Source organism: Impatiens glandulifera, chromosome 1 (genome assembly GCF_907164915.1).
Source record: "Impatiens glandulifera chromosome 1, dImpGla2.1, whole genome shotgun sequence".
NCBI lineage: Eukaryota > Viridiplantae > Streptophyta > Magnoliopsida > Ericales > Balsaminaceae > Impatiens > Impatiens glandulifera.
Window position 1 is genome coordinate 154,431,226 of NC_061862.1, and position 23,985 is coordinate 154,455,210.

At 29.6% G+C, this 23,985-nt stretch overlaps 3 protein-coding genes across 3 annotated transcripts; 1 reads left to right on the plus strand and 2 right to left on the minus strand.

The window, feature by feature from the left end:
• Positions 1 to 1,843: 1,843 nt before the first annotated feature.
• On the plus strand, positions 1,844 to 2,773 carry LOC124911934. The gene has a single exon (XM_047452476.1). It carries the CDS (start codon positions 1,844 to 1,846, stop codon positions 2,771 to 2,773), a length of 930 nt encoding a protein of 309 aa, XP_047308432.1.
• Positions 2,774 to 7,124: 4,351 nt separating this feature from the next.
• Positions 7,125 to 8,564, minus strand: LOC124916662 (glutathione S-transferase U17-like). The gene is made up of 2 exons (XM_047457412.1): positions 8,238 to 8,564; positions 7,125 to 7,508 (listed from the first exon to the last, which is right to left on the minus strand). Exons 1-2 carry the CDS (start codon positions 8,556 to 8,558, stop codon positions 7,140 to 7,142), a joined length of 690 nt encoding a protein of 229 aa, XP_047313368.1. The 5' UTR covers positions 8,559 to 8,564; the 3' UTR covers positions 7,125 to 7,139.
• An 11,968-nt stretch (positions 8,565 to 20,532) lies between these two features.
• LOC124916681 (cytochrome P450 94C1-like) lies at positions 20,533 to 22,185 on the minus strand. The gene has a single exon (XM_047457435.1). The coding sequence runs from the start codon at positions 22,126 to 22,128 to the stop codon at positions 20,620 to 20,622; it is 1,509 nt and encodes a 502-aa protein (XP_047313391.1). The 5' UTR covers positions 22,129 to 22,185; the 3' UTR covers positions 20,533 to 20,619.
• Positions 22,186 to 23,985: the final 1,800 nt, after the last annotated feature.

Sequence of the window (23,985 nt, forward strand, 5' to 3'; positions counted from 1 at the left end):
AAATTATATTATATTTTTAATAAAATACAGTTAACTTATTGGATTATTTGTAATTAATTTAAGTATCTTAATAAAAAAAATATAATAACATAAAATTATAAATAAAGATGACTTAAATTTAAAAAGTTTTATGCAATATATATAAATATATATATATATATATATATATATATATATATATATATATATATAATTTTTGTCCACTGGTAAGAGTCGGTTTAAGAAATCAAAAGGTCACAAGTTTAATTCCATCTGAAAGCGTTTTGAGTTTAAGCGGGAGTCAAGTTCTCCTTTATTCAAAAATAAATAAATATATATATTGAAAAGAAAAGCAAAATGTATCTTATAACTTAATAATATAAGGATTTTGTCCCATCAACTTATAATATATTTTATTAAGGTGAAAGAGAGAGCTTAATCAACCCAACAAATCCAAATAAAAAGAAATACACAATGTGTTATCCACGTGCAAGCAATGGCCCAATCCTTAGCTAAAAGTTTTATTATTATTTTAGTTTAGTTAGTTAATAAATACTATATTTTTAAAAATAAATTGAAAACTATATGTTAGGTGACATGTCAATAGATGGGTTAGTTAGACATAGCAAAATATATAATATATAGCTTAATATATTTCACACAATTAATCAAATTTACTCTAATATATAATATACAAATAATGAATAAAATAATTTTGAATAATATATAATATACAAATAAAAATAAAAATAATTTTGAATGATTATTGTGAACAATCATAACTCAATAGTAAAACTCATGAACTCATATATTTAGAATCATGAGTTTGAATTTCCAAAAAAAATAAATAAATGAGTATTCAGTCTTATCGTGTTAACCTTAAAAAAAGAAATGGATTCATAATACAAGAAATGTTCAATTATATGACTTCATTTGATATATATATGACTTCATTTGATTTAGTTTATAAGTTGATTATATCAGCATTTACATCATCTTTCTTTATAGTAATTTTAATAAATAATTTAATGCCAAAAATTATAATCAAATAACTCTTTTAACGTTTAAACATTTTTCCTAATCACATTTTCTAAAATTTTATATATTTATTCACTCTTCTACTTTATATTTTTATTATCTTTTTTTTTCTCGTGTTTCTCGTTTCTCGTTTCTCTTTTCTCTTTCTATTTTTTCTATTTAATTTTATTTAATTATAAAATAATTATATATATATATATATATTTATTAAATTAATTATTTATATAAAATATTATATTAATAAAAAATAAATTTAAACATATAAATATATCCTCTCTTCTTCCACTTTTACACACAAAAAGACACCTGACAAATTTAAATATATATATATATATATATATATATATATATATATATATATTTTCATCTTATTCTTATTTAAAATAATATTAAACATATAACATACTCTTTTATATTTTTAAACAAAAATTTAAAAAAGAAACATCAAACCAACTTTAATAATATATTTTTTTTGTTTAATAATATATTTTTGTACTTATTTAATTAAAATTTAAAATTATATATTAATAAAAACTATTATATTCATAAAATTTATTAATTTTTAAAATTAAATTAAAATATATATATATAATTATTAAATACTATTATAAATATAAAAAATAATTAAAATTAACATTTAAACTTAATCAAACATATTCTCATCAACAAACATTAAAATAAATAGAATATTATCAAACTAATCTGTCTTCTTCCTTGCCTGCACATCATCATTATCATCATCATAAAATATGAAAAACTTGAGAGAGAATCACATTAATTAGATATTATTTCCTGTCTTAAAAGAGAAAACTTGAAATCATCAGAAATGAGAGACATGGGTTCTTGTGTTGGAGAATATGCAATACAATTATCAGATTCATCTTCATCATCATCTTCAACCTTCTTCCACACCCAATCCTCTGTTCCATCCATCCAAATCCAAGTTTCATCAGTCTACACAATCATCCCATCAAAATCAAACCATCTAATTACAATCTCCGTTACATGGACCAAAACCAGCTGCACCTTCAACTTCGGTGAAGACCCATCAACCTCAATATCCATTCAATTCAACACAAATTCCACAAGTCTATTCAGGAAGAACAAGAAGAAGAACAACAAAGGTAATAGATCTTTCAAATTTCGCAATTCAGAGATTGATATCATCTGGGATCTTTCCTCAGCCAAGTATGAAAACCTAGGACCTGAACCGGTCAGTCGGTTCTATGTTTTAATCATGGTGGATTCCGAATTGGGGTTGAAACTTGGAGACATGGCGGATGAAGCTGTTTCTAGAAAATTCAAGAACAGGGTTTTGGTTGCTAAATGTTTGTTGGTTTCTAGGAGGGAAAATTTCTTGGGGAACTCTGATGTGCGATTAATGAAGGCTAAGTTCAGTGAAAATGGAAGTCCTCATGAGGTTTCGATTAGATTTGGTCGAGAGAAATTAGGGTTGAGGAGTCCAACGTTGTCGGTTTGGATTGATAGGAAGAATGTGATTAGGGTGAAGAGACTTCAATGGAATTTTAGGGGAAATCAGACCATTTTTCTTGATGGGTTGTTGATTGAACTCATGTGGGATGTTCACGACTGGTTCTTTGCCGGTGCCGGAGACGGTGCCGGAGCCAGTGTCGGTGGGGTGTTCATGTTCAGGTCGAGAAGTAAGGGAGTTGACAGCAGGCTATGGATGGAAGCAGATTTGATGAATCAGAAGGATGAATTCTCGTTGGTGATTTGTGCTGCTAACTGTTCTTAACCACTCAATTATACATTATTAACATTTTACTTTACATGTAAGATTTTTTTTTCTCATTCATTTATATGCTCTTGAAACATAATTAATTAGATACAATTTTTCTATACTACTGCAAAGTAAGGAAGTTTGATTATTTGAATTATCCCACAATCTTTCAAGATATATTTTTTTTAAGTTTAGCTTTTATGTCTTTTTCTTAGTTCAAGATCCCTCCTACTAACTAGAATCAAAGAATTAGTAGATCTTTTGGTTCCTCATGAGTGGAGTATAGTTGAAAAAGCGCGGGCTGACTCGGAGACCCTTGCTTAGCAACGAATGAAGGGAAGATCTTTGAGCTTTCCCCGCCCGCTTAAATTGAGAATGACATGTTAGAATTGAACCTTATATACTTGTTTGATCTTTGCCTTTTTGGGTTTTATTTTTTTCTAAGAACTTTTACTTAAATCACTTTTCCGCACTTTTCTTTTTAAGCTCTTATTTGCCTCCCTTTATTTGTAATGTTGGGATTCAATAATCACATACAAGAAAGATGCCTATACGTAGGTTCAACCGATCACTAAGTGGGGATGCTCCCTCTAACCGCAGCCATTCCTGCTGGTCCGGGCATCCCTCTTTTTCAAGAGGATTCGCGGTATGTCAAGCCAATTACTTGGCATAAATTCTTCTTCACGAAAGTCTTATTCAAATTATCTAGAAAGACCTGAAAGTCGGGGAGGGCTGAGAAGCACCTGAAAGTCGGGGAGGGACGAGAAGCGCCTAGTGGAGAAGATATATTGTTGCGTAATGATCGTACCATTTTTACCATGTACATTTTTACAACTATCTAATCAATAATTTTTTTAAATATCAATTAAATATTAAAAATTAGGAATTGTTTAAACACAATAAAAAAAATAAGAAGACAATAAGAGAAAAATAAAGATGGTAGGCCAAAGACACAAATTAACGCGTATAAAAGTCTTCAAACAGAACGATAAACTCCCCTATCGACTCCATAAACCTTTTGGAACAAATCTTAGATAGTGTCATAATAACGTCGTTATAAATAATACAATCAGTAGTACGAAGATTACTTCAAAGTCAAATATTCATCTATTCATCAAAAGATAATAGTGATGGTAAGCCAACGATTTAACACACTATATTTACCGTATCGATCCAAAATTTCCAACAAATGTCGAGACTCGTACACATTCATTGAATTTTAGTCATACTCCAAATACCGTCACCCCATGACAATGCATAAGAATGTGAGATGATGATTCAAACTTCATAAAAACACATTCGACAACGTTTAATAATAATACAATATATTTTCATACATACGTAGTCCGCCAAAATCCCAGCATGAATAACATTCCAGCCAAAAATGTGATCTTTGAAGGAAGCTTCGATTTCCACCGCTTCTCCCAATAGTAATTATACAGAGACGACTCCAAATACAAGCTATAACAATGTATAGGTAAAACAATCCATATTTTGTCGCCCCATAATATACATAATGGTCAGTTTAACCTCCTTAAGTCCACTATGATTTAAATTGTAACATGAGAAAAATTTTCAATGATGTTCAATCTCCTCTATATTTGATGTGAATATGATCAAATATATCATTAATGGTATCATTAATGGTGTCATCCTTGCAAATGAAAATTGATAAGAAAAAGTCACAACACTTAACTTAACCCTGCACCAAACATCATCCTGAAAATTAATTGTGGCCCCGTTCCTCACAATAAATCTGAATTGATTGTGATAACCTTCTAAAAAAAGAAAATTCATATTATCAATATTTTTATCTATTAAAATACTAAAAGAATTTTGGAGGATGACATGAGATACCATTGTTCAATATTATATTGACTTTTTGGATGATTATCTTAATCTAACCTTAGGTTGACATTTGATAAGACAGGTATATCTAACCATTGATAAAAAAAAAATTATAAATATATAATAATATCAATATATATTAATTATTTATATTATATAAAGAAATATATTTTTTAAAATTTAATATAAATAAGACTCCAATTTTTCTTTTTTAAAAAAAATTGAAGAGTAAAAAAGTCACAAATAACAACAACAATAAACAAATACATTAAACAACCGTAATAAAACATAAGAAAAAAATATAAAAATAAATTATATTAATTCACTATAAATAAAATCATTAATAAGATTCACTTTTCTAATCTCGAAAAATCCCTAATAAGTAGCTTAGCACGTGTTCGATGACATGTGATAATATAAGGATCTGAAATGACTCGAGGTTCGATGATTTTAACTTTATTTTATATGTCAAATATATTTTTAAAATATTATTTTTAAAGATTTTGACAGTACTTGACCGCTTTTAAAACTAGTTATATAAAAACAATTAATTTTATTCAAATTTTAATAATACGAGGATTTTAATAATTAATTTAAGAAAAAATTATTTATTTGAAGACAGAGTCGACAATTGATTTTAGAAAAATCAATAAAAAGATGTACTTGTACGAACGCTCGAAAAAGAGCTTGCACACTATGTCCACCGCGCCCGTTAATAACAATTTTATTTTTTAAAAGACTGGCTATCAAAATATTTATTTATAACGTTTATTTTCTTTAAATTAGTAGTCTGGGGTCCTAAATAAGGATAAGTTTGAATTACGTAAATAATTGTACCTACAATTGCGGTTAAAACAGATTAAGTAAAGGACCTGAAAATATCAAAAAATGGTGTTAGAATTTAAAAATAAATTTTAAATGAAGCCTTAGTCAAAATATTTGAAAATATTTTGAAATCATTTTCCGGCCTCTCGGGATAATTTGAAAATAGATTGGGGTTCAAAACAACAAAAATAACTCTGGGTTTTGAAAAGTGGAGCCAAATAGGCCTTAGGACTAGAGTCCTAAGGGTTGGGTCCATTTTATCGGTCGGGGACTGGAGAGACTCGATCTAGACCGAGGGAGCTCTCGATCGAGGTTCGGGATACTCGGTAGGAGGACTAGAGTCCCTAGGTCAGGGTGCCAAGGATTATCGGTCATTGGCTGAAATTACCGGTTTAGGTATAAAAGCCTATCGGTCTTGGACTAGCTTGGGCTAGGTTTCTCGATCGAGGTGTAAAAACCTCTCGGTCTGGGGCTAACTCTAGGCTGAGATCCTTGGCCCCAAGGTTGGACCTCTCGGTTCTAAGACTTGGAGTCTCGGTCCCAAATCAGATTTTTCGGTCCTATGTGAAAACCCTCAGTCGAATTTATTGGTCTTAGCTCAAGAACAACGTCCTAGGGCTCGGTCCTAAGTTAATTTTTTTTGGTCCTTACTCTCGGTTAGGACCGAGGATTCTCGGTCCTTGGATCTACAAGACTCGGTCCAAGAACACCGAGTGTTCTTCATTTGGTTCAAAAATTGCAGGTTTGCAACTTTTGATACAGATCATGAAAACGTGATTTGTAAGTTGTTAACTCTACTAGATGTAGGGATCACAATCCCTAATCATAAAACCGATCAATCGAGCCCTAAGACGATCGATTTTTGGAAATGATTTTTAGGACAAGATTTGAGAACTTTCGAATTAGGTCAGGCCTAATTCTTGTCCAACAACTTCTAAATGATGTTTATAATCAAACACGACCAAAACAAGAACATCAAGAAAGTTCTGTAACATATTTCAAAGTTTAAATTTAATTTTTTTTTTGAAAAATTTCAGTTCGATCAAACATGATCGGGATGTATGTTATATGATTGGAAATTCATCCTAACATTATTACAACCATGTTATGCAACTATTTGAATCAAAATCCAAACTCAAAGGCTCAAAAACATGAAATTCAAATTTCTAAATTTTGAAATCAATTTTAGGTTTTTTATTGGGGTTGAATTGATGAAATCTCTTTCGACAGAAAGCTTGGAAATCATCCCAGAATCGATTTCAACTGTAACATCTTTAATAAATTAATTATTAATTGACAATCTTTTATCATTAGTCTAAGAAACCAACACTTTTGAATATTATAAATTAGTCATAAAATTTGTGTTATAAAATCAGCATGTTAAATAGAAGAAAAAAAACACACATTTTTTTTTTCTGAAAAATCAATTTAAAAAAAAAAATCAATTATCTCAAAGAAGTCTTAACCAATCACTTCTTAAATTGTTCTATAGTAAACTCATACTAGGGAATTTTGACAATGGAAATAATGGTTGGGACCATAAAAACAATAATTTATCAAATTCATTTGCATATATTTTGAAGAGACACATAATCATTAAAAACAAGTATTATTCAGATACAAGAAAAACCCACTCTTCAAAATAGAAGCAAACTACCAACAATTTATTTGTTTTTATTTATAAAAGTTTATATAAGATGATTAACTTTTAGGTTTGAGATTTTGCCAAAACAGCAATCTTCTTGGCCATCTCGACGAGCACGTCAGGCTCGGGGATGACACCCTTTACAGCCTCGTGTGAAAGGAAACAATCTGCCCACAAAACAAGATTAGGTGTCGTGGATTCTTCTAGAAACTTCACATTCATCATCTTCTCCCCTGCTTTCATCCACCCTAAGAAGCTTCCAAACGAAATATCCAAATACCCAATATTCTCTCCTCCAAAATATGTCTTCCCTTTGCTTGTTTTCATGAAAGTTTCCTCTAACAAGACTAACCCTTCTTTAATTTTCTCAAATTTTGCTGGTTTTTCTTCCTCTGGCGCAGTAATACAATATTCTCTTAAATAAGGAAACAACTGCATGCCACAAATAACCCAAAATTAAGCATAATATACTATTAGCTAAGGTATTGTTAATATGCTAATTACACCTAGTGACGAAATTTCGAAAATTAGAATTGTGGTGGGCTGAAACGAGTGGATCAATAAGTGTTTTGGCTATTAGAGAAGTTAGTAATCAATTAAATTGGAAAATATAAAATTAGAAGAATTAACCTAACATATATCAAACCCTATGCTTTTGTTCAAAAATATTTCGAATCCGTAACATTTTGCTCTCTTAAGTTCTAACATGTCACTGTAGCAAGGGAATGTAAAAATAAAATAAAATATCCAGCTCAGGCCATTCTTAGGATAAGGCGAGCTAGTCTAGGGTTAATTCGATGCTATATGTACAAGCACTGCCTGTATCCCACTTATGAAGTGATACATTTACACAAAAGTAAATATCACCTCTCTCATTTGTTAATTTTTTTCTCTTTGTACATGTGACACCCTCTTAATGGATACCTACACTACCAGTACATGTAGCATCGAACTAACCCTAGTCTAGGGTCTGCCACATCCTCGGGTCCCTAAAAAACCGACAAGTGTTGAACCGGAACCTTAATAACCCTCCTAAAACATTTAACCTATTTAACTAATTTAGTTTTTGTTAATTTATATACAAACTATTATATGTTTCAATATAACATTAAAAGTTAAATAAAAGATAAGAATAATTTTTTTCCAATTAGTCCAAGTTACCTTGTCGTCCAAATAGGCAGACCAGAAACGGGCGATGGCGCGGTCATACGGTTCGGTTGGGAGGATTGTCGGGCCGGATGTCCATTTATCGTCGATGTATTGAACTATGACAAGGGACTCGCATATGGGTTTATCTTCATGAAACATTACTGGGATTTTCTTGTGAACCGGGTTTGATTTAAGAAGTAGCTCACTCTTTGGAAGGAATGTCTCCTCAATATATTCATAATCAATTGACTTGAGATTAAGGGCGATCTGAACCCGGTTCACAAAGGGACTTGGGGAGGATCCCAAAAGCTTTACTGAACTTTTTTCTGCCATTATGAACACAAAAATGTAGAAGTTTTTGGTGTGAAAAGAAGATGAATTGATGGGAGATTTTAAATGGTTTTCTTGTCTTGGTCAATAAGACAGAAATAATAAATAAAAACAAGGTTTGAAAATTGTGCAATATAAACAATTCAGTTAATTAAGAAAGCCTCGTCATATCTGACGATAAATGTTTTGTTTTTTAGCCTAGACTAAATTGAAAATTTAACTTTTTGTTTCTTTAGTCTTTTGTTTAATACATTTAATTATTATATATATATATATATTTAATTATTATATATATATATATTAAATATCAATGCAATGATATTTGGATCAATCATATATTAAAAATTGCAACAATTGCATTATTTGGCCTATTCAGATTTCGGATTCTTCTTTCAAATTTTATCATTTTTTTTATTTTTAGAAAAACAGTTTAACGTCATTTGATTAAAAAAATCCAAAAGAGGAAAAAAATATAAAAGTTTAAGATCAGATCTAAACAATTTCTATATTTAACAATAAAACAAGAATTGAATTACAAACAACAACTATCAATTAGACTATCCTTATCCATGACAAAAAAAATGGGTTATGAGGTTGGTTATGGTTGATCTTGTCAATTTATCATGACCAAAATCAAAACCATGTCATTGGGTCTTTGTTTTTGTCAAATTATGACAAAAATCACAACTAAGGTCATCCAATCAAATGTTGTCATTTGTCAGCATCTGATTGGTTGCCCAGATTTTCTTTATCTCTTATCTTTAAAACCCGATTTTAATATTATTTATAATTTTTTTTTAAAAAAATTATATCAAAATTCATAATTTTTTGAGATCTATAAATAGAGACCACTCTAACTATATTTCGGAGCACAAAAAAATCACTATTTTCTCCATTTTTATTAATTATCCTCCTTTGTTTACAATTATCCATAATTTAAAAATTAATTATTATTTTTAAAAATTAAAAAACATTATTATGTATAAAAATTAGAAATTAAATATTATTATTATATTTAAAAATTATTTATTATTTTTTTAATTTAAAAATAAAAATAATATTTTTTAATTCATTATCAAGATTTTATTGGTCATGGATAAGCACAATGACCAAAATATTGGTCATAAAGCTCTTTTCATGATCATGACCATGATCATGACCAAAAAATGGGTCATGGATAAGGATGCTCTTAACGCTTATAACATTTTTACTTTGATTCTACTTGTGACTTTCTCAAACGAAATATCTTTGGCAGAGTTTACTATTCTCTTCATTCTTTTCGATTCCTCTTCAGGATTGAATGAGTGCATTTTCATCTGAAGTTATATCTCCCTAAATATCTTTAGTAGTTCTACTTCTTCCACTGTGAGTTTTTGAATTTCTTTTTTTCCAGATATTGTAGATTACTACTTCAAAGTAGCATTTCAGCATACTTATATAGAAAGATTTTTCTTTTACTTTATTCTTCATCCACACTTGGATTTCTTCCCATGTTCTTAGAAAGTTGATGATGCTCATGTTTGCAGCATACCTCCTCCATATTTTTATTACAAAAGAGCATTCCCCAAATAAATGGTTTATGCTTTCCTCAACTCCCGAACATAGGACACAGTTGATATCAGTAATGTTTATGTATTTTCGAATTCTATCTTTTGTTGTCAACACTTTTCTGTATACCAGCTAGAAAATAAATTGGTGACGAAAAATAATCTTTGGAGACCATACCACATTATGCCAATCTACCTCATGACCTCTTGTTCTAACAATTTTCCATGCATTTCCTATAATAAACTTCTCGTTGTTTTCTATTTTCCAGCATATTTCATCATTTTTTTCATTGAGTTGCTTCTGCCTCATTAGGTTTAGGATTCTATCACTTTATGGAATACGCCTCAGAAGTGAATCACATTTACCTTCATAGACGTCTCTAAATGAGTACTTGATGCATTCTCTTCTAACTCTACTTCCTTGCATTTCTTCTTTGAATATAATAGGAATATTATTCAGCCAAGGATCATGCCAGAATAGTACCCCTCTTCCATTTCCAATTGTGTTTTACACCATTTGAAAGGCATATTTTCTTTTTTTAGGATCTTTTTCAATGACCATGTCATTCTTTTATTGATGTTTCGTGTACAAATACTCTATGCGACAAAACGAGTTAATAATTTTAGACGTCGTTAACTATTATCTATGCGACATTTATAAATAAATAAAAATTCATGTCATATTAAAGATATGGAGGTTGTTAAAGATAAGGATGCCCTTTTACATTCCAAAGAGACTAGAAAACATAAAGTCTCATTAATTCCCAAGGAAACGTCAACACATACCAAGGGTCTGCCAATTAATAAATGATGTCGTTTCCCAATACATTGAATCTTGTATATAAATAATGTTGATGTAATATCAAAGAAATATATAGAAAATATAATTTCCCTTCTATCTTACTCTCTCATTCACTCATCTCTACTTACCATTTATTCTATATTATCTAACTTGGTATCAAATCAATCAACAGGGAAACCCCTCTTACATCGATCCCCTTCTCAAATGGCTCAAAATAATGCTTACTCTCTTCAACATACATCTATTATCAAACTCGACCAAAAGAACTTTGTTCTATGGCGTTCTCAAGTTGTACCTGCTCTCAAAGGGTACAGATTCTTTGGATTTGTCAATGGAGATCTACCAGCTCCTATTAAAACCGAAGAAGCATCGACTTCCACTGAGCTTCAGGCCTAGGAACAACAAGATCAACGTTTGTTAAGTTGGCTCCTCGGAACATTATCTGAATCAGTGTTTGCACAGGTCGCAGGTGAAAACTGTATTTCATCTCAATACCTATGGGAAACACTTGAACGACGTTTCGCTACTCAATCCAAAGCTAGACTAATGCAGCTCTGCCTTCAACTTCAATACCACAAACTTGACTTTCGATCCCAAAAGTGCTTATTTTTGGGTTAGAGTCCCTCACACACATAAAGGCTATCGATGTTTTCATATCCCCACGGGACGCATAACGCATATTTATTTCACGCCATGTCATTTTTGATGAAACCACATTTCCCTACAACTCATCCTCTCCCCCACAAAACCCACAACCTATATATACATCACCAACAACAAATCCTCATTCTTTATTACCTATCACATCTACTTTCCCTAGTCCACCTGAACACACTAGTCCACCTGAAACCACATCACCCTCTTCATCACCTGATTCACCTCTACCTTCACCTAACCCAAGCGGTTCACCCTCTTCATCACCTTCATCTTCACCTAACCCAAACGGTTCACCCTTTTCATCACCTCCACCTTCACCTAACCCAAGCAGTTCACCCTCTACTTCAAATGTTTCATCGCCCACTTCATATTCTTCACCACCTACTACCCCCTCACCCATCATCAATCAACGTCATACTCCAATCCTCAAAGCCCCTGCTTGCTCCAATCATCCTATGCGCACCCGTGCCAAGTCCCGTCTCCCTTTTTCTTCCGCCCTTTTCACAGTCATCACCCTTGAGCCGACATGCTTCTCCTCTGCCAATAAAGATCCCTCTTGGCGTTCAGCCATGACCTCCGAATATAATGCTCTTATTCAGAATCAGACATGGTCTCTAGTTCCTCCTAACTCTGGACAAAATATTGTGGGTTGCAAATGGGTTTACAAACTCAAACGAAAAGCGGATGGCTCAATTGAGCGTCATAAAGCTCGTCTTGTGGCGAAAGGCTTTCACCAACAACTTGGTGTTGACTATGTTGAGACTTTTAGTCCAGTTATTAAGCCAACAACCATAAGGACCATTCTTGCACTTGCTGTGTCCCGAAATTGGCCTATTCACCAACTTGATGTTAGCAACGCCTTTCTTCATGGAAAATTACACAACGAGGTATATATGACTCAACCTCCTGGTTTTGTTCATCCTGAATTCCCTAATCATGTGTGTCAGCTCCATAAAGCCCTATATGGTCTAAAACAAGCACCTCGTGAATGGTACTCTACGCTACGATCCTCACTCTTATCGCTTGGATTCCTTGAAGCTAAGTCTGACTCCTCCTTATTCCTCTATCATACATCTACAATCACTGCAAATATCCTTGTGTACGTAGATGACATTATCTTTACGGGAAACTCAGCCTCACATCTGTCTACAATCATTTCTCACCTACAAGACAGCTTCCCACTTAAAGACCTTGGACAACTCCATTATTTTCTCGGTGTTGAAGCTTCTCGCTCATCTGATGGGCTCTTTCTGAGTCAGTCACAATATATTCAGGACCTTCTTATTAGGGCCGACATGCAATACTCCAAACCACTCAATTCTCCCGTCTCTATTAGTTCTTCACTTTCTAAATATGATGGTGATCCCCTTTCTGATCCCTTCTTATATAGAAGTATTGTGGGAGCTCTACAATATTTAACTCTCACTCGTCCTGAATTAGCATTTGCGGTCAATCGTGCTTGTCAATTCATGCACGCTCCAACATCCACCCATTGGGTTGCAGTCAAACGTATATTACGATATCTTCGTCATACTCCACACCATGGGCTTGTCTTTCGTCCATCGGCATCCCTCTCCCTTGAGGCCTATTCTGATGCTGATTGGGCAGGTTGTCTTGATGATCTCCGATCCACTACAGGTTGTTGTATCTTTCTTGGTAATAACCTCATCTCGTGGAACTCCAAAAAGCAGCATGTTGTTGCTCGATCAAGTACTGAATCTGAATTTCGAGCTTTAGTTCATGCCACTACCGAACTTGTTGGCTTCAATCTCTTTTGAGTGAATTACGAATTTCATCAATCCATCCACCGACTTTGTGGTGTGATAATATCGGCGCAACATTTCTCTCTGCAAATCCAGTGTTTCACGCTCGTACAAAACATATTGAGATTGATTTCCACTTTGTTAGGGAGAAAGTGGCTCAAAAATCTTTACTTATTCAGTATGTCCCGACTCATGATCAAATTGCTGACATATTTACAAAAGGATTGTCATCACCTCGGTTCATTTTTCTCCGTGACAAGCTCACGGTGTGTGCCTCCCCGTTTCGCTTGCGGGAGGGTATTAAAGATATGGAGGCTGTTAAAGATAAGGATGCCCTTTTACATTCCAAGGAGAATAGAAAACATAAAGTCTCATTAATTCCCAAGGAAACGTCAACACATACCAAGGGTCTGCCAATTAATAAATGATGTCGTTTCCCAATACATTGAATCTTGTATATAAATAGTGTTGATGTAATATCAAAGAAATATATAGAAAATATAATTTCCCTTCTATCTTACTCTCTCATTCACTCATCTCTACTTATCATTTATTCTATATTATCTAACTTGTCACTAATTTAACTACCGATTTTCCGCAAATTAAGGGTTTTGTCTAACGAATTTTAGAGAATCGATCATCAAAAACCTAAATTTGTTTAAATTTGGTAATTTAATTTATGACATTGATCTTTAATTTATTTATTTATAAGTGTTGTATAGATAATAAGTTAACCGCATTTGAAAACGTGAAGTCAACATTTTTGTATAACTTTAACTATAAGGAATCACAAACTGTGAAATTTAAAAAAAAAATACTTGAAATTTTTTATAGGGCAAAATGATCTTTCTGACCGAATATGTGGACTACGCAAATCCAACCTTGTTATATATCATATAATGTAACAGAATAAATTAAATTTTAATTATATATATGTTATCATTTAAAATTTTGTTTAGGTTGATAAAAACTAATTTTAGATTAAAAATAAGTTCATTTTACCCTTAGTTACATTAATATGGTGTTTATTACTCAAATTTTTAATTTATTTGGTACATGATTACGATGTGAAAACTCGAACTTATGAACTTGTATATATTATACACCCTACCATTGAGATAAAAACATCCCCTAATTCATTGATTTAATCAAATAATTATTTATCCTTCATCCTAGAATAATTAGAATCATTCATCTAACTTTTAAATCATCTATAATTTACTTTTAATAACATTTAAATATTAAATAAAACAAATATTTTAATAATTTAATTAAAATAATTTTGAGTTTTCAATTTTTCATAAAATAAGATTTGTAAATACTAATTCTAGCACTGGAGTTGAATTGACTTGTGATCAACCTTGGGACGAAGTTTACCAGGATTCATTCATCTTGTGATTGTCTTGTTTTACGTCCACCGACTGTCACTGATGTTGTGATGCATACTGCCCAAGAGTGTGCGCATAGGGCTCATATACAGTTGAAATTTACGTATAATATATGTACCTTTAATGCTTATAGTTAACACCCATAGTGCAAATAAAAGATTGGTTCATGGACAATATCCTATCTTAGAGCTGAACTAGACCGTAACTTACTTCAGAATACTTTAGAGTAAAGAGAGTCTTCTAATTCCCTTAGTTATAATTAGTCTATCAAGTCAATTTTTTTAATATAAGAAATAATATGAATCTATAATCATAAATTTTACTTTTATTTAAAACGTTTTAAGTATAAATCAAACAAAATTTTATTCTCTTATAGTGATCACTCTTATCACCCTTGAGTTATGTGAGTTACTAATTCTAAGTTTCTAAATTAAACAAACAAGGCAATACTACAAAATATTTGATAAAATGATTATATGGATGGGTTTATTTGCTTAATTTAGTGTTCAGAGATATGTGAAATGTTTAGAATGAATTAAAATGGAGATTCAAAAAATTTAGAACCCTTTGTAATTTTTTTTTTTTTTTTACCGATGATGTTGTTTCTCTATTTATACGTGAAATGGAAGTTAAAATATTATAAAATATGATTTTTTACTCACCAAAACAAGTTAAATTCCCAGCTTTTATTTTTTACTTTGTTTCCTCAAACTCTTTTTCTTCTTTAATTTAGGCAGCAAACTTCCTAAGAAATTGTTTGATTGGGCTGCAATAGAAAAGAAATAAGCGTGAGATTGAATTTAATTTTTTTTATTGAGACGGTTATTATTAAAATGTAATATTATTGTTATTTAATTATCTGGTAATTTAAATAATTATTTGTTATCGAGTTGATACATTAATAATAAATTTCATATAAAAAATAATTTTATCTCCAAAAAAAGTTAAAATTAAATTTCATTAGAAGGATTAGCATGTTAAATAGGTTAAACTTACTTAAAAAAGAGTATTAGTATTTTTTTAATCAAAATTTATCATCATCCCGTGAGAAAAATGAATTCATGAGAATAAACAAATCAACACTTTAAAAAATAGACATAAAATGCGGGTACCCTTTCTTTTAAGAGAGACAAAAATTATAATTTTATTTATATAAAAAAAACTCTTTTAACTGTATATATTTATTTTAATCTTAAATATCTTCATTTAAATATATAAAATAATAAGAATAAAACATAAGTGTACATATATTAATGTCATTGTGTTAAATTAAATAAGGGCACAAGGCCCCATATGTGATGATAAAAATTCTAAGAAAAAATGTAATGAAATAAATGAGAAGTTTCAGGAGGGCCCAAGCCCAATGACCCATATACAAAAGGCATTATTTTTATTATTGATGCATAATTATTTTAATTATTGATGCATAATATTTTCCATTACTTTCACCCTTAAGAAAAACGTTCAATTGATATGGGTATCAAACAAAGATAAAAAATAAAAAAAATCCCAAATAAACATAATAAAAATGATGTGTGTTTGACAAGGAGTTTATCACCATGCCTAAATGAGCTGTCTTGGTGTTTGTTAGCTAATAATGATGATTTTTTAAGACAAATTTTAGCATTTAAAATATAAACTATTATTATTGAATTACGAATTATATTTAAAATAGAAAGTTACAAATAGATATTATATAATTTGAATGAAGACTTACAAATTTGATGACGATGGTAAATTATCGAGTTTACTCTCAAGATCTTAAGATTTTATAAAAGATTAACGAGTGTGATTTTAAATAAATTTTTAAATAGATAAATTCATTTTAAATTTACGATAATAATATTTAACGAGATTGTCAGTTTATAAATAATTTTAATTTTACGAGTTTATACTATTTTATATTAAAAAAATATTTTTATATTTATAAATTAAAAATATATTATTTATTCAAATAAATAAATAAATATAATTAATTTTATAAATATAATATTATTTACTTATTATTATTTTTAATTAACTTATATTTAAATATATAAATTTTTTAAATTAGTTAAGTATAAAATACTTTATCATATGTATAATAATAATATAACAAATAATTTTTTAAATTAAAATTTTAAGCTAAAGATTTGACGTAAACTCTCTCAATTTTAATAGACTTTAACATTGATTTTTAGTTTGATTATGGTCTAATTATTGTTAAACGATATATATGAAACTTAAATCAATAATTCAAAGGGATAAGAATAACTAAAGTTAAAGGTTTAAGATTCGATTTCTAATATATAACATCATAGGTTGATGGGCAATATAAATGAGTCATTTACTTTAATAATAATAATAATAATAATAATAATAATAATAATAAAAGAAAGAAAGAAGGAAACACACGGAATCTTAACTTCTTCTTGGTCGGAAATGAAATCTGGATTCCACCCATTGTTTGTGGACAAGCTTAACTTTCTCTTTTATGATAAGTACATTAAATAAACAAATAAATAAATAAATGGCATGTTTATAATTTTAGGCCTTGTTTGGAATTTGATTTAGAAAAATTAATCTTTAGATGGTCATTCTTCCATCCACACACCCGCCCACCAAACAAGGCCTAAGAATAACAAAAGTTCATGTTAATTAGTGAATTTAGCATTGACTTTTACTATACAAAATAATTCTTACATCATGAAAAAGAAATGATTAGTAAGATACAAGTTTTTTTTATTCTTAAATAGATAAAGAGGTTCTAACCTTTTTTTTACCTATTATGGATAAAGTTAGTGAAGCATTTTATATCTTAGTCGGGGTTATTTTTGGGTTTTTTAAAATAATTTAAATAAAATTATTTTTTTAAGTAACTATTTCTCAACAATTATATCATTAATTTCATTAATTAAAATATTCTATATTTTAAATTATTATTTATATTTTATTTATATATATATAATATCATTTAAATTTTTTTACAAAAATAATCATTACTTTTTTAAAATTATCAAAAATTATTATTTTATTTTTATTTTTTAAAAACATCAATCCAAACAAGACCTTAATTAGAATAAACGTAATCTTGTTTATAAAACTAAATATTTTAAGAACATGACTCCAAGCCCTAACAAGTCATCATAACAAAATTAAAAATAAAAAATAAAAAGAAGTTAGATTCCTACTTGAAAAAACACTAAATTGAAATGGAGGCGAGTCTTGTTAATTTTTTAATTTAAAAATAAATAATAATAATAATAATAATAATAATAATAATAATAATAATAATAACAATAATAATAATAATAATACACAAGTACAATGTAAATTAGGCCTACTAATTAAAAGTTATTACTTGTAAGTTAATTTATAAAGGTGCATGTTTAAGATGTTTATTTAATAAATATTAACAAATATCCACAACTCTATTCATTATTAAATACTTATTTTGTTTTAAACTAACTAGAAGCTTGCCTTTATGAATTTTAACTTCAATTTAATATTATTAAAGTGGAAAATCATATCTAATGATTTTGTAACTACAGGTGATTATAAGTTTCAATTTAACAAAATTATATATTTAAAAATAGTAACAAAGTACAAATGATTTTATTTTATTAGAATAATTAATCTAACTAAATTAGATTAACAAACTACATAATAATGTCTCATCTAAAGAATCAAGACATAGATGGGACACCAACCGATTTCCACAAATATAAAATATGCAATTGGCCTCATTTTCCATTCCCTGGCCACTTAAAATTAATTTAAAATTATTATGTTTCTTATGTTGACATTTGATGTCAACATGTATGTATGTATGTATGCATGGCAACTTATAAAATCGTTGTTTTACAATAAATATATATATATATATATATTATAGTATAAAAGATATTTTTTCAAACCTGTCAAAATAGGACGACAAAAAAAAGAGAGTTATTATTGTAAAAAATTGTGATTGTGCAATTTTTGTGGATGATTTTGATAAGTTAAGATATGTATGATGGGGCGATTGATTAATAGTCGATGTTATCCTTTATATGTGATGTTTTTGTTTTGTTTAACTTATTATTCATGAATTTGTACTTGATTATTCCGATTTTATTACACTACATGAATAAGGTTTCATTTTAGTGTAGCTTAACTAATATTTGATTTTAAAAAATCATAACAATTAAGTGGACTATTATGCCAAGACTTCATGTAGGAGTAAAGGTGATTTTATTATGGTATGAATTGTAGCTAAAGTATTCAATTAATTAACTTTTATAGAAAATTAAACACTAGTTGATTTATATTCTAATCATATTATAAACATATAATTAAACATTGTTTTAGTCTTAATCAATTACTATCTTGATTAAGTTTAATTAATGACTAATTGTACCTCTTTATCAGATATAACTATTTTCAACCATGTATTATACTAAGCTTATGTTAAAATTCTTTTTTTATGGATAGTGACATTTAAAATTAAAATAGTTTATGTGTCAAAGATTCTTTATCACTCTTCAATTTGTGCTTATATTCAAATTCACACTTAAAAAATAATGTTTTTTTACTAATTCAATAATATAAAAATAAAAAAAAATTTGCATTGACAACTTCTAGTTAAAGTAACAAAAAAATATTGAGAAAGAATATATAAACTCATCTATAATTTTGAAGAATTAGAGATATGATTCACCAATATTTTAATTCTTTTACTAAAATTATTGTTACTTCTTTTTTTTTCTTTCAAATCAAACTTTTTAATGTTAAATTTTCTTTTCAACAGCAACAATTTAAGAGATGTTACTTAACTTTAGTCAACATCTAATTTTTATTCTAAATTTTGAAAATATTGTGAGAATTTAATTTCTACTTTGAGAATCTCTTTCATGGTTAAATTGTGGATTCATTGATTTTTTTACACAATATATTTTATTTGGTGCCAACAAAAAAAAAATACATGTAAAAGCAGTTTCAATGTCATCTATACAAGATTTGCAATGGATCATCATCAAATTTTGGTGCTTCATTTTCTCAAAATCCTAAATACTACCACAAGGTCGAATGATGTACAATTTATTATCTTTTTGATTTGGCCAATCTTGATGTCTCATAACAAATATAAGTTTGAAAATTCATCTCTCAAATAAATAGTAGATTCTTGTAAATCAATTTTTCCATCTATATAAGAATGAAATTCCACCCCATATGAACATATATAATCCAAACATTCATTAGGTTTATTAAAAGAGGAACGTGTCACTACATAACTGGCTGAGAAAATATAAAAAGTGAGGAGAGAAAAAAATAGTAAAAAATTATTATTTTTTCAGTTAATCACGATTTTATTTTCTTTCAAATTTCATCTCTCAAATTTTCTCCCTAATCATTTCTTTTCTTAAAATCAACATCGATGGAATCGATAAAATCGATAAAGTCACTTCAATTATTTCAAATAGGTTAATATTATACTCATCTCAACTCTTTAGTTAGTATCAAATCTTTCAATCCTAAGATCATCTTAAGTATAAATTTTATATTACTTACCTTGTTCGAAAAATGTTGGTCATTATCTCTAATTTCTTGTCATAGATAAGATTTGGCCCTAAATTTGTTTTAAATCGAAACATTTCATTCTTCCTTTCTGGATATAAAGGGGAATGGTGTATTAACTATGTGAAAAAGAAAAAGAAAAATTAGATTAATTTGGTTCTTAAATTAATTAAACAAGATAGATTGGATTGATTAAATACATACATGATCCAAATTTGCCATATTAATTCTTCAATTAAATGAATTATCCCTGTTCCGCTCCTTCGGAGTGGCATGCGGGAACGAAACTTATAGTCTAACAGGTTCAAATTCAGGACCTCATGCAGACTCGAGATATCCAAAAAAAATTTTTACTTAATTTTGTTATACATCTCACCGTCGCCGACGGATAGCCACAGGTACTCCGCCGCATATGGTGGCCGTCAAACCAGGAGCAAACCTTAAAGTGGTCTCTCCCGATTCCACCAATTGAATATCAAACCTCCTAATGAAAGAAACCGCCACACATTTCATCTCCACCAAAGCCATTTCTTTCCCCAAACAAACCCTAACTCCGGCCTGAAACACCGGATAATTAAAAGGATTCGCCGGAGTAAACATCCCGTCGTTTAACCACCTTTCCGGCTTAAATTCAAGACAATCCGAACCCCATATTTTCTCCATCCGACCCATTGCATACGGGTGGTAAGTCACCCGGGTCCCTACGTTTACAAATGAACCATCCGGAAGAACATCCGGTTGTAAAGCAAACTTCGAATCAAACTGAACCGGCGGGAAGATTCTCAAACTCTCGTAAACCGCAGCCTGCAAATAGTTCATCTTTTGAAGCTCCTCGAATTTGGGAAGAACCCTATCCGATTCACCCATAACCCGATTCGATTCTTCACGGATTTTTGATATGATTTCAGGGTTCTTCGCTAATAGCCAGAAGAAGCTTGTTAGGGCTGACGCAATTGTATCCCGTCCGGCTAATAAGAAGCTGACGACAATATCTCTTAAGTAATCATCGTCGCTGATTGTTTCCATGAATCTAGATAAAAGATCGTTCTGTGTTTGAGTTTGATCAGAACCCATTTCCCTTTTCTGCTTAATCACCTCATCAGCCAAAATGTTAATGGCTTTAATGGCGGATCTAAGTTCTTTCTCAGATCCCAAATTGAAAAACCTCTTCATCTTCCAAACCAGAGGAGTTGCAGTCATAGCCCTCTCAGCCGAAAGTTTCGAAGCCTTATCAAAAGCAGATGCAAATTCCGATTCGGGTAATGTCCGGTGAAGACAACCAGGGTCTAAACCAAACGAAAATCGACAAATAGTATCAAAAGCAAACCGACGAAACACGTCCTGTAAATCAACAACATGCTCTGTTTCATCACAAATAGATTCCATCAACGGAATAAGTCGATTCTGAATCTCCGACGAGATAACCCGGAAAGCATATGATCTAACAGAGACACTACCCAGTTGAAGACTAGAGATTTTGCGTTGAAAAATCCAGGAATCACCATCAGCGTTGAAGATTCCTTTTCCTAGTAGATCACCTAGGATTGCAGAGAATGGTTTTCCTTTTGGGTAATTGTCAAATCGTGTTCTTAAGATGTGTTCTACGTTTTGGGGATTGGCGGTGATGATATTATCGGCGACGTGGATGTGGATGGTTGCCGTCGGGGACTTTTGGAGTAAGTGGGAGTACCAATCGCAGAGGTTATGGAATTTTTTGGACCAGCTACGGGTGAGGAATCCTTGACAGATTTCGCAGCCGCATGGTTTGTTTGGTGGGCCAGATTGGATTAATATACGGGCAAATGCGGAGAGAAGTTGAATGAAGATTGAGGAGAGAGAAAAAGATTTAAAGAAGAAACGGATAAAGGCACAAAACTCCATGGATAAGAAGGATTCACGATGAAGGAGAGAGAAAGTGATCAGGCAGGAAGATGTTGGGCAAGTGGGAAGGAGTGACAGGAATTGCAGAGATTTATATTGGTGGGAGGTTTTAAAATTTTTATTTTTTTAAATAAAAAATATTTTTAAATTTTATTTATTTTAACCGATTAAGTGATGTCGAAATAATTTATGTCTCGACTTCGGATAAGGTAACTCGGTATGGGGATTGATTTCGTCGAACTTGAAATGTCTCAATTTGAATGAAAATTCTAGAAAATAATGAAATTTATCTTTATTTCGATACTTGGTAAGGGTTATCAATTGATAACTAATTATTTACAAATATAGCGAAAATATTATAAACAAATAATTCATAAAAATCATTAGAAAATACATAAAAAAAAAAAAATACATCTAAATTAAATATAAATTTTAAAAACATTTTATTAAAAAAAACTTTAGATCCAAAAATATCATTTTGTTTATCATAAAAGAAACTTTAGAAATAGTCACCAACACTATTATTGGAGGGGTATAAACTTCTTCCTATACCTATGAATTCCATTGGACCCAGAGAAAACGTAATTTTTGTTTTTCTTCTAGACGAATGCGATATTGAGAAACGACAAATCAACTATGCTGGGTCTGTTTTATGTAGTGTTGTTGGGTTTTCTTGGTGTGTATCACAAAACTCAACTATCACTAATTTGTTTATCATTTCAACCATCTAATTACTTCTTTTATATATATTTAAATTTTAAAATTATCTTTTATTTAATTATATAAAAGTTAATTCATCTTTAAAAAATAAAAAAAAAAATAATTTTTAACCAAAAAAAACTAATTTTGTAAAAAATTTAATCAAACATGAGTTTTAAATAAGAATATCAGGAAAAAAATCTCAATAACCATTATATTAAACGAGTCTTAAAAATATTATTCGAATTATAAAATTTTAAAAATAATAAATCAAATCTAGTTAAATAAAATATTACATGAACACAATAATAATTTAAATCTAATAAATAAAATAAAAATATGATAAATCACTTTTTCAAAAAAAAAAATAAAAATACAAACAATATGACTTTTCAATTAATTAAAACGTTTATAAATATACTATATATATTTTATATAAAATATATTATTAAAAATATTTTTTCTATAAATGTATACATTTATTTTTTTGTATTAATAATTTTACCGACATAAATTATAAATAAATATATATTTTTAATATTATATATTTATTTATAACTCAAAACAAAAATTAAGTTAGATTTATATAGTTTCTCTGTCCACAAGGTAGTTGAGGAGTGAAACAGGGTCACGTGGATTGATGAGGCAAAGGAATGGGCGCCTGCTGACGTACTCAAATTCTCCTTTCTAATATCTATGTAATTAAACACGTGCGTTATTACAAAACAATTTAAATATCATATTTATATCCAATTAAATTAAATTAGATTCCTTTTTAAATTGTATAATATCTTTTTGACAGACTGTCCTACCCACTTGTTTTTTTAATTTTACAATTTGCGCATGCAGTAAATAACAAGTTGCCGACATTATACATACATTTTTACCCACTCGTTTCATACTGGTTTAAAAACTAGGTAAGAGTAGACTTAAGAGATAGTTCACGAGTTCGATTTCATTTTAAACTATTTTGAGTTTAAGCAGCAGATGGTTATGACTGTGAGGTGTTAGACTAATTTTCTTTCATTTCCTAAAAAAATATTCTAGATCAAATATTTTTTATCAGAAAAAATATTTTTCAAAAAAAACTTAAAAATCTCAAAATAACCTTTATATATTAGGCCAAATAGAATACAATTAGAAACCTAGAAATATAAT

Coding starts and splice junctions, on each gene's coding strand:
- LOC124911934 (XM_047452476.1), top strand. CDS start 1,844: ATGAGAGACATGGGTTCTTGTGTTGGAGAATATGCAATACAATTATCA.
- LOC124916662 (XM_047457412.1), bottom strand. CDS start 8,558: ATGGCAGAAAAAAGTTCAGTAAAGCTTTTGGGATCCTCCCCAAGTCCC. Junction 7,509..8,237: donor CTGCCTATTTGGACGACAAG/GTAACTTGGACT, acceptor TGTGGCATGCAG/TTGTTTCCTTATTTAAGAGA.
- LOC124916681 (XM_047457435.1), bottom strand. CDS start 22,128: ATGGAGTTTTGTGCCTTTATCCGTTTCTTCTTTAAATCTTTTTCTCTC.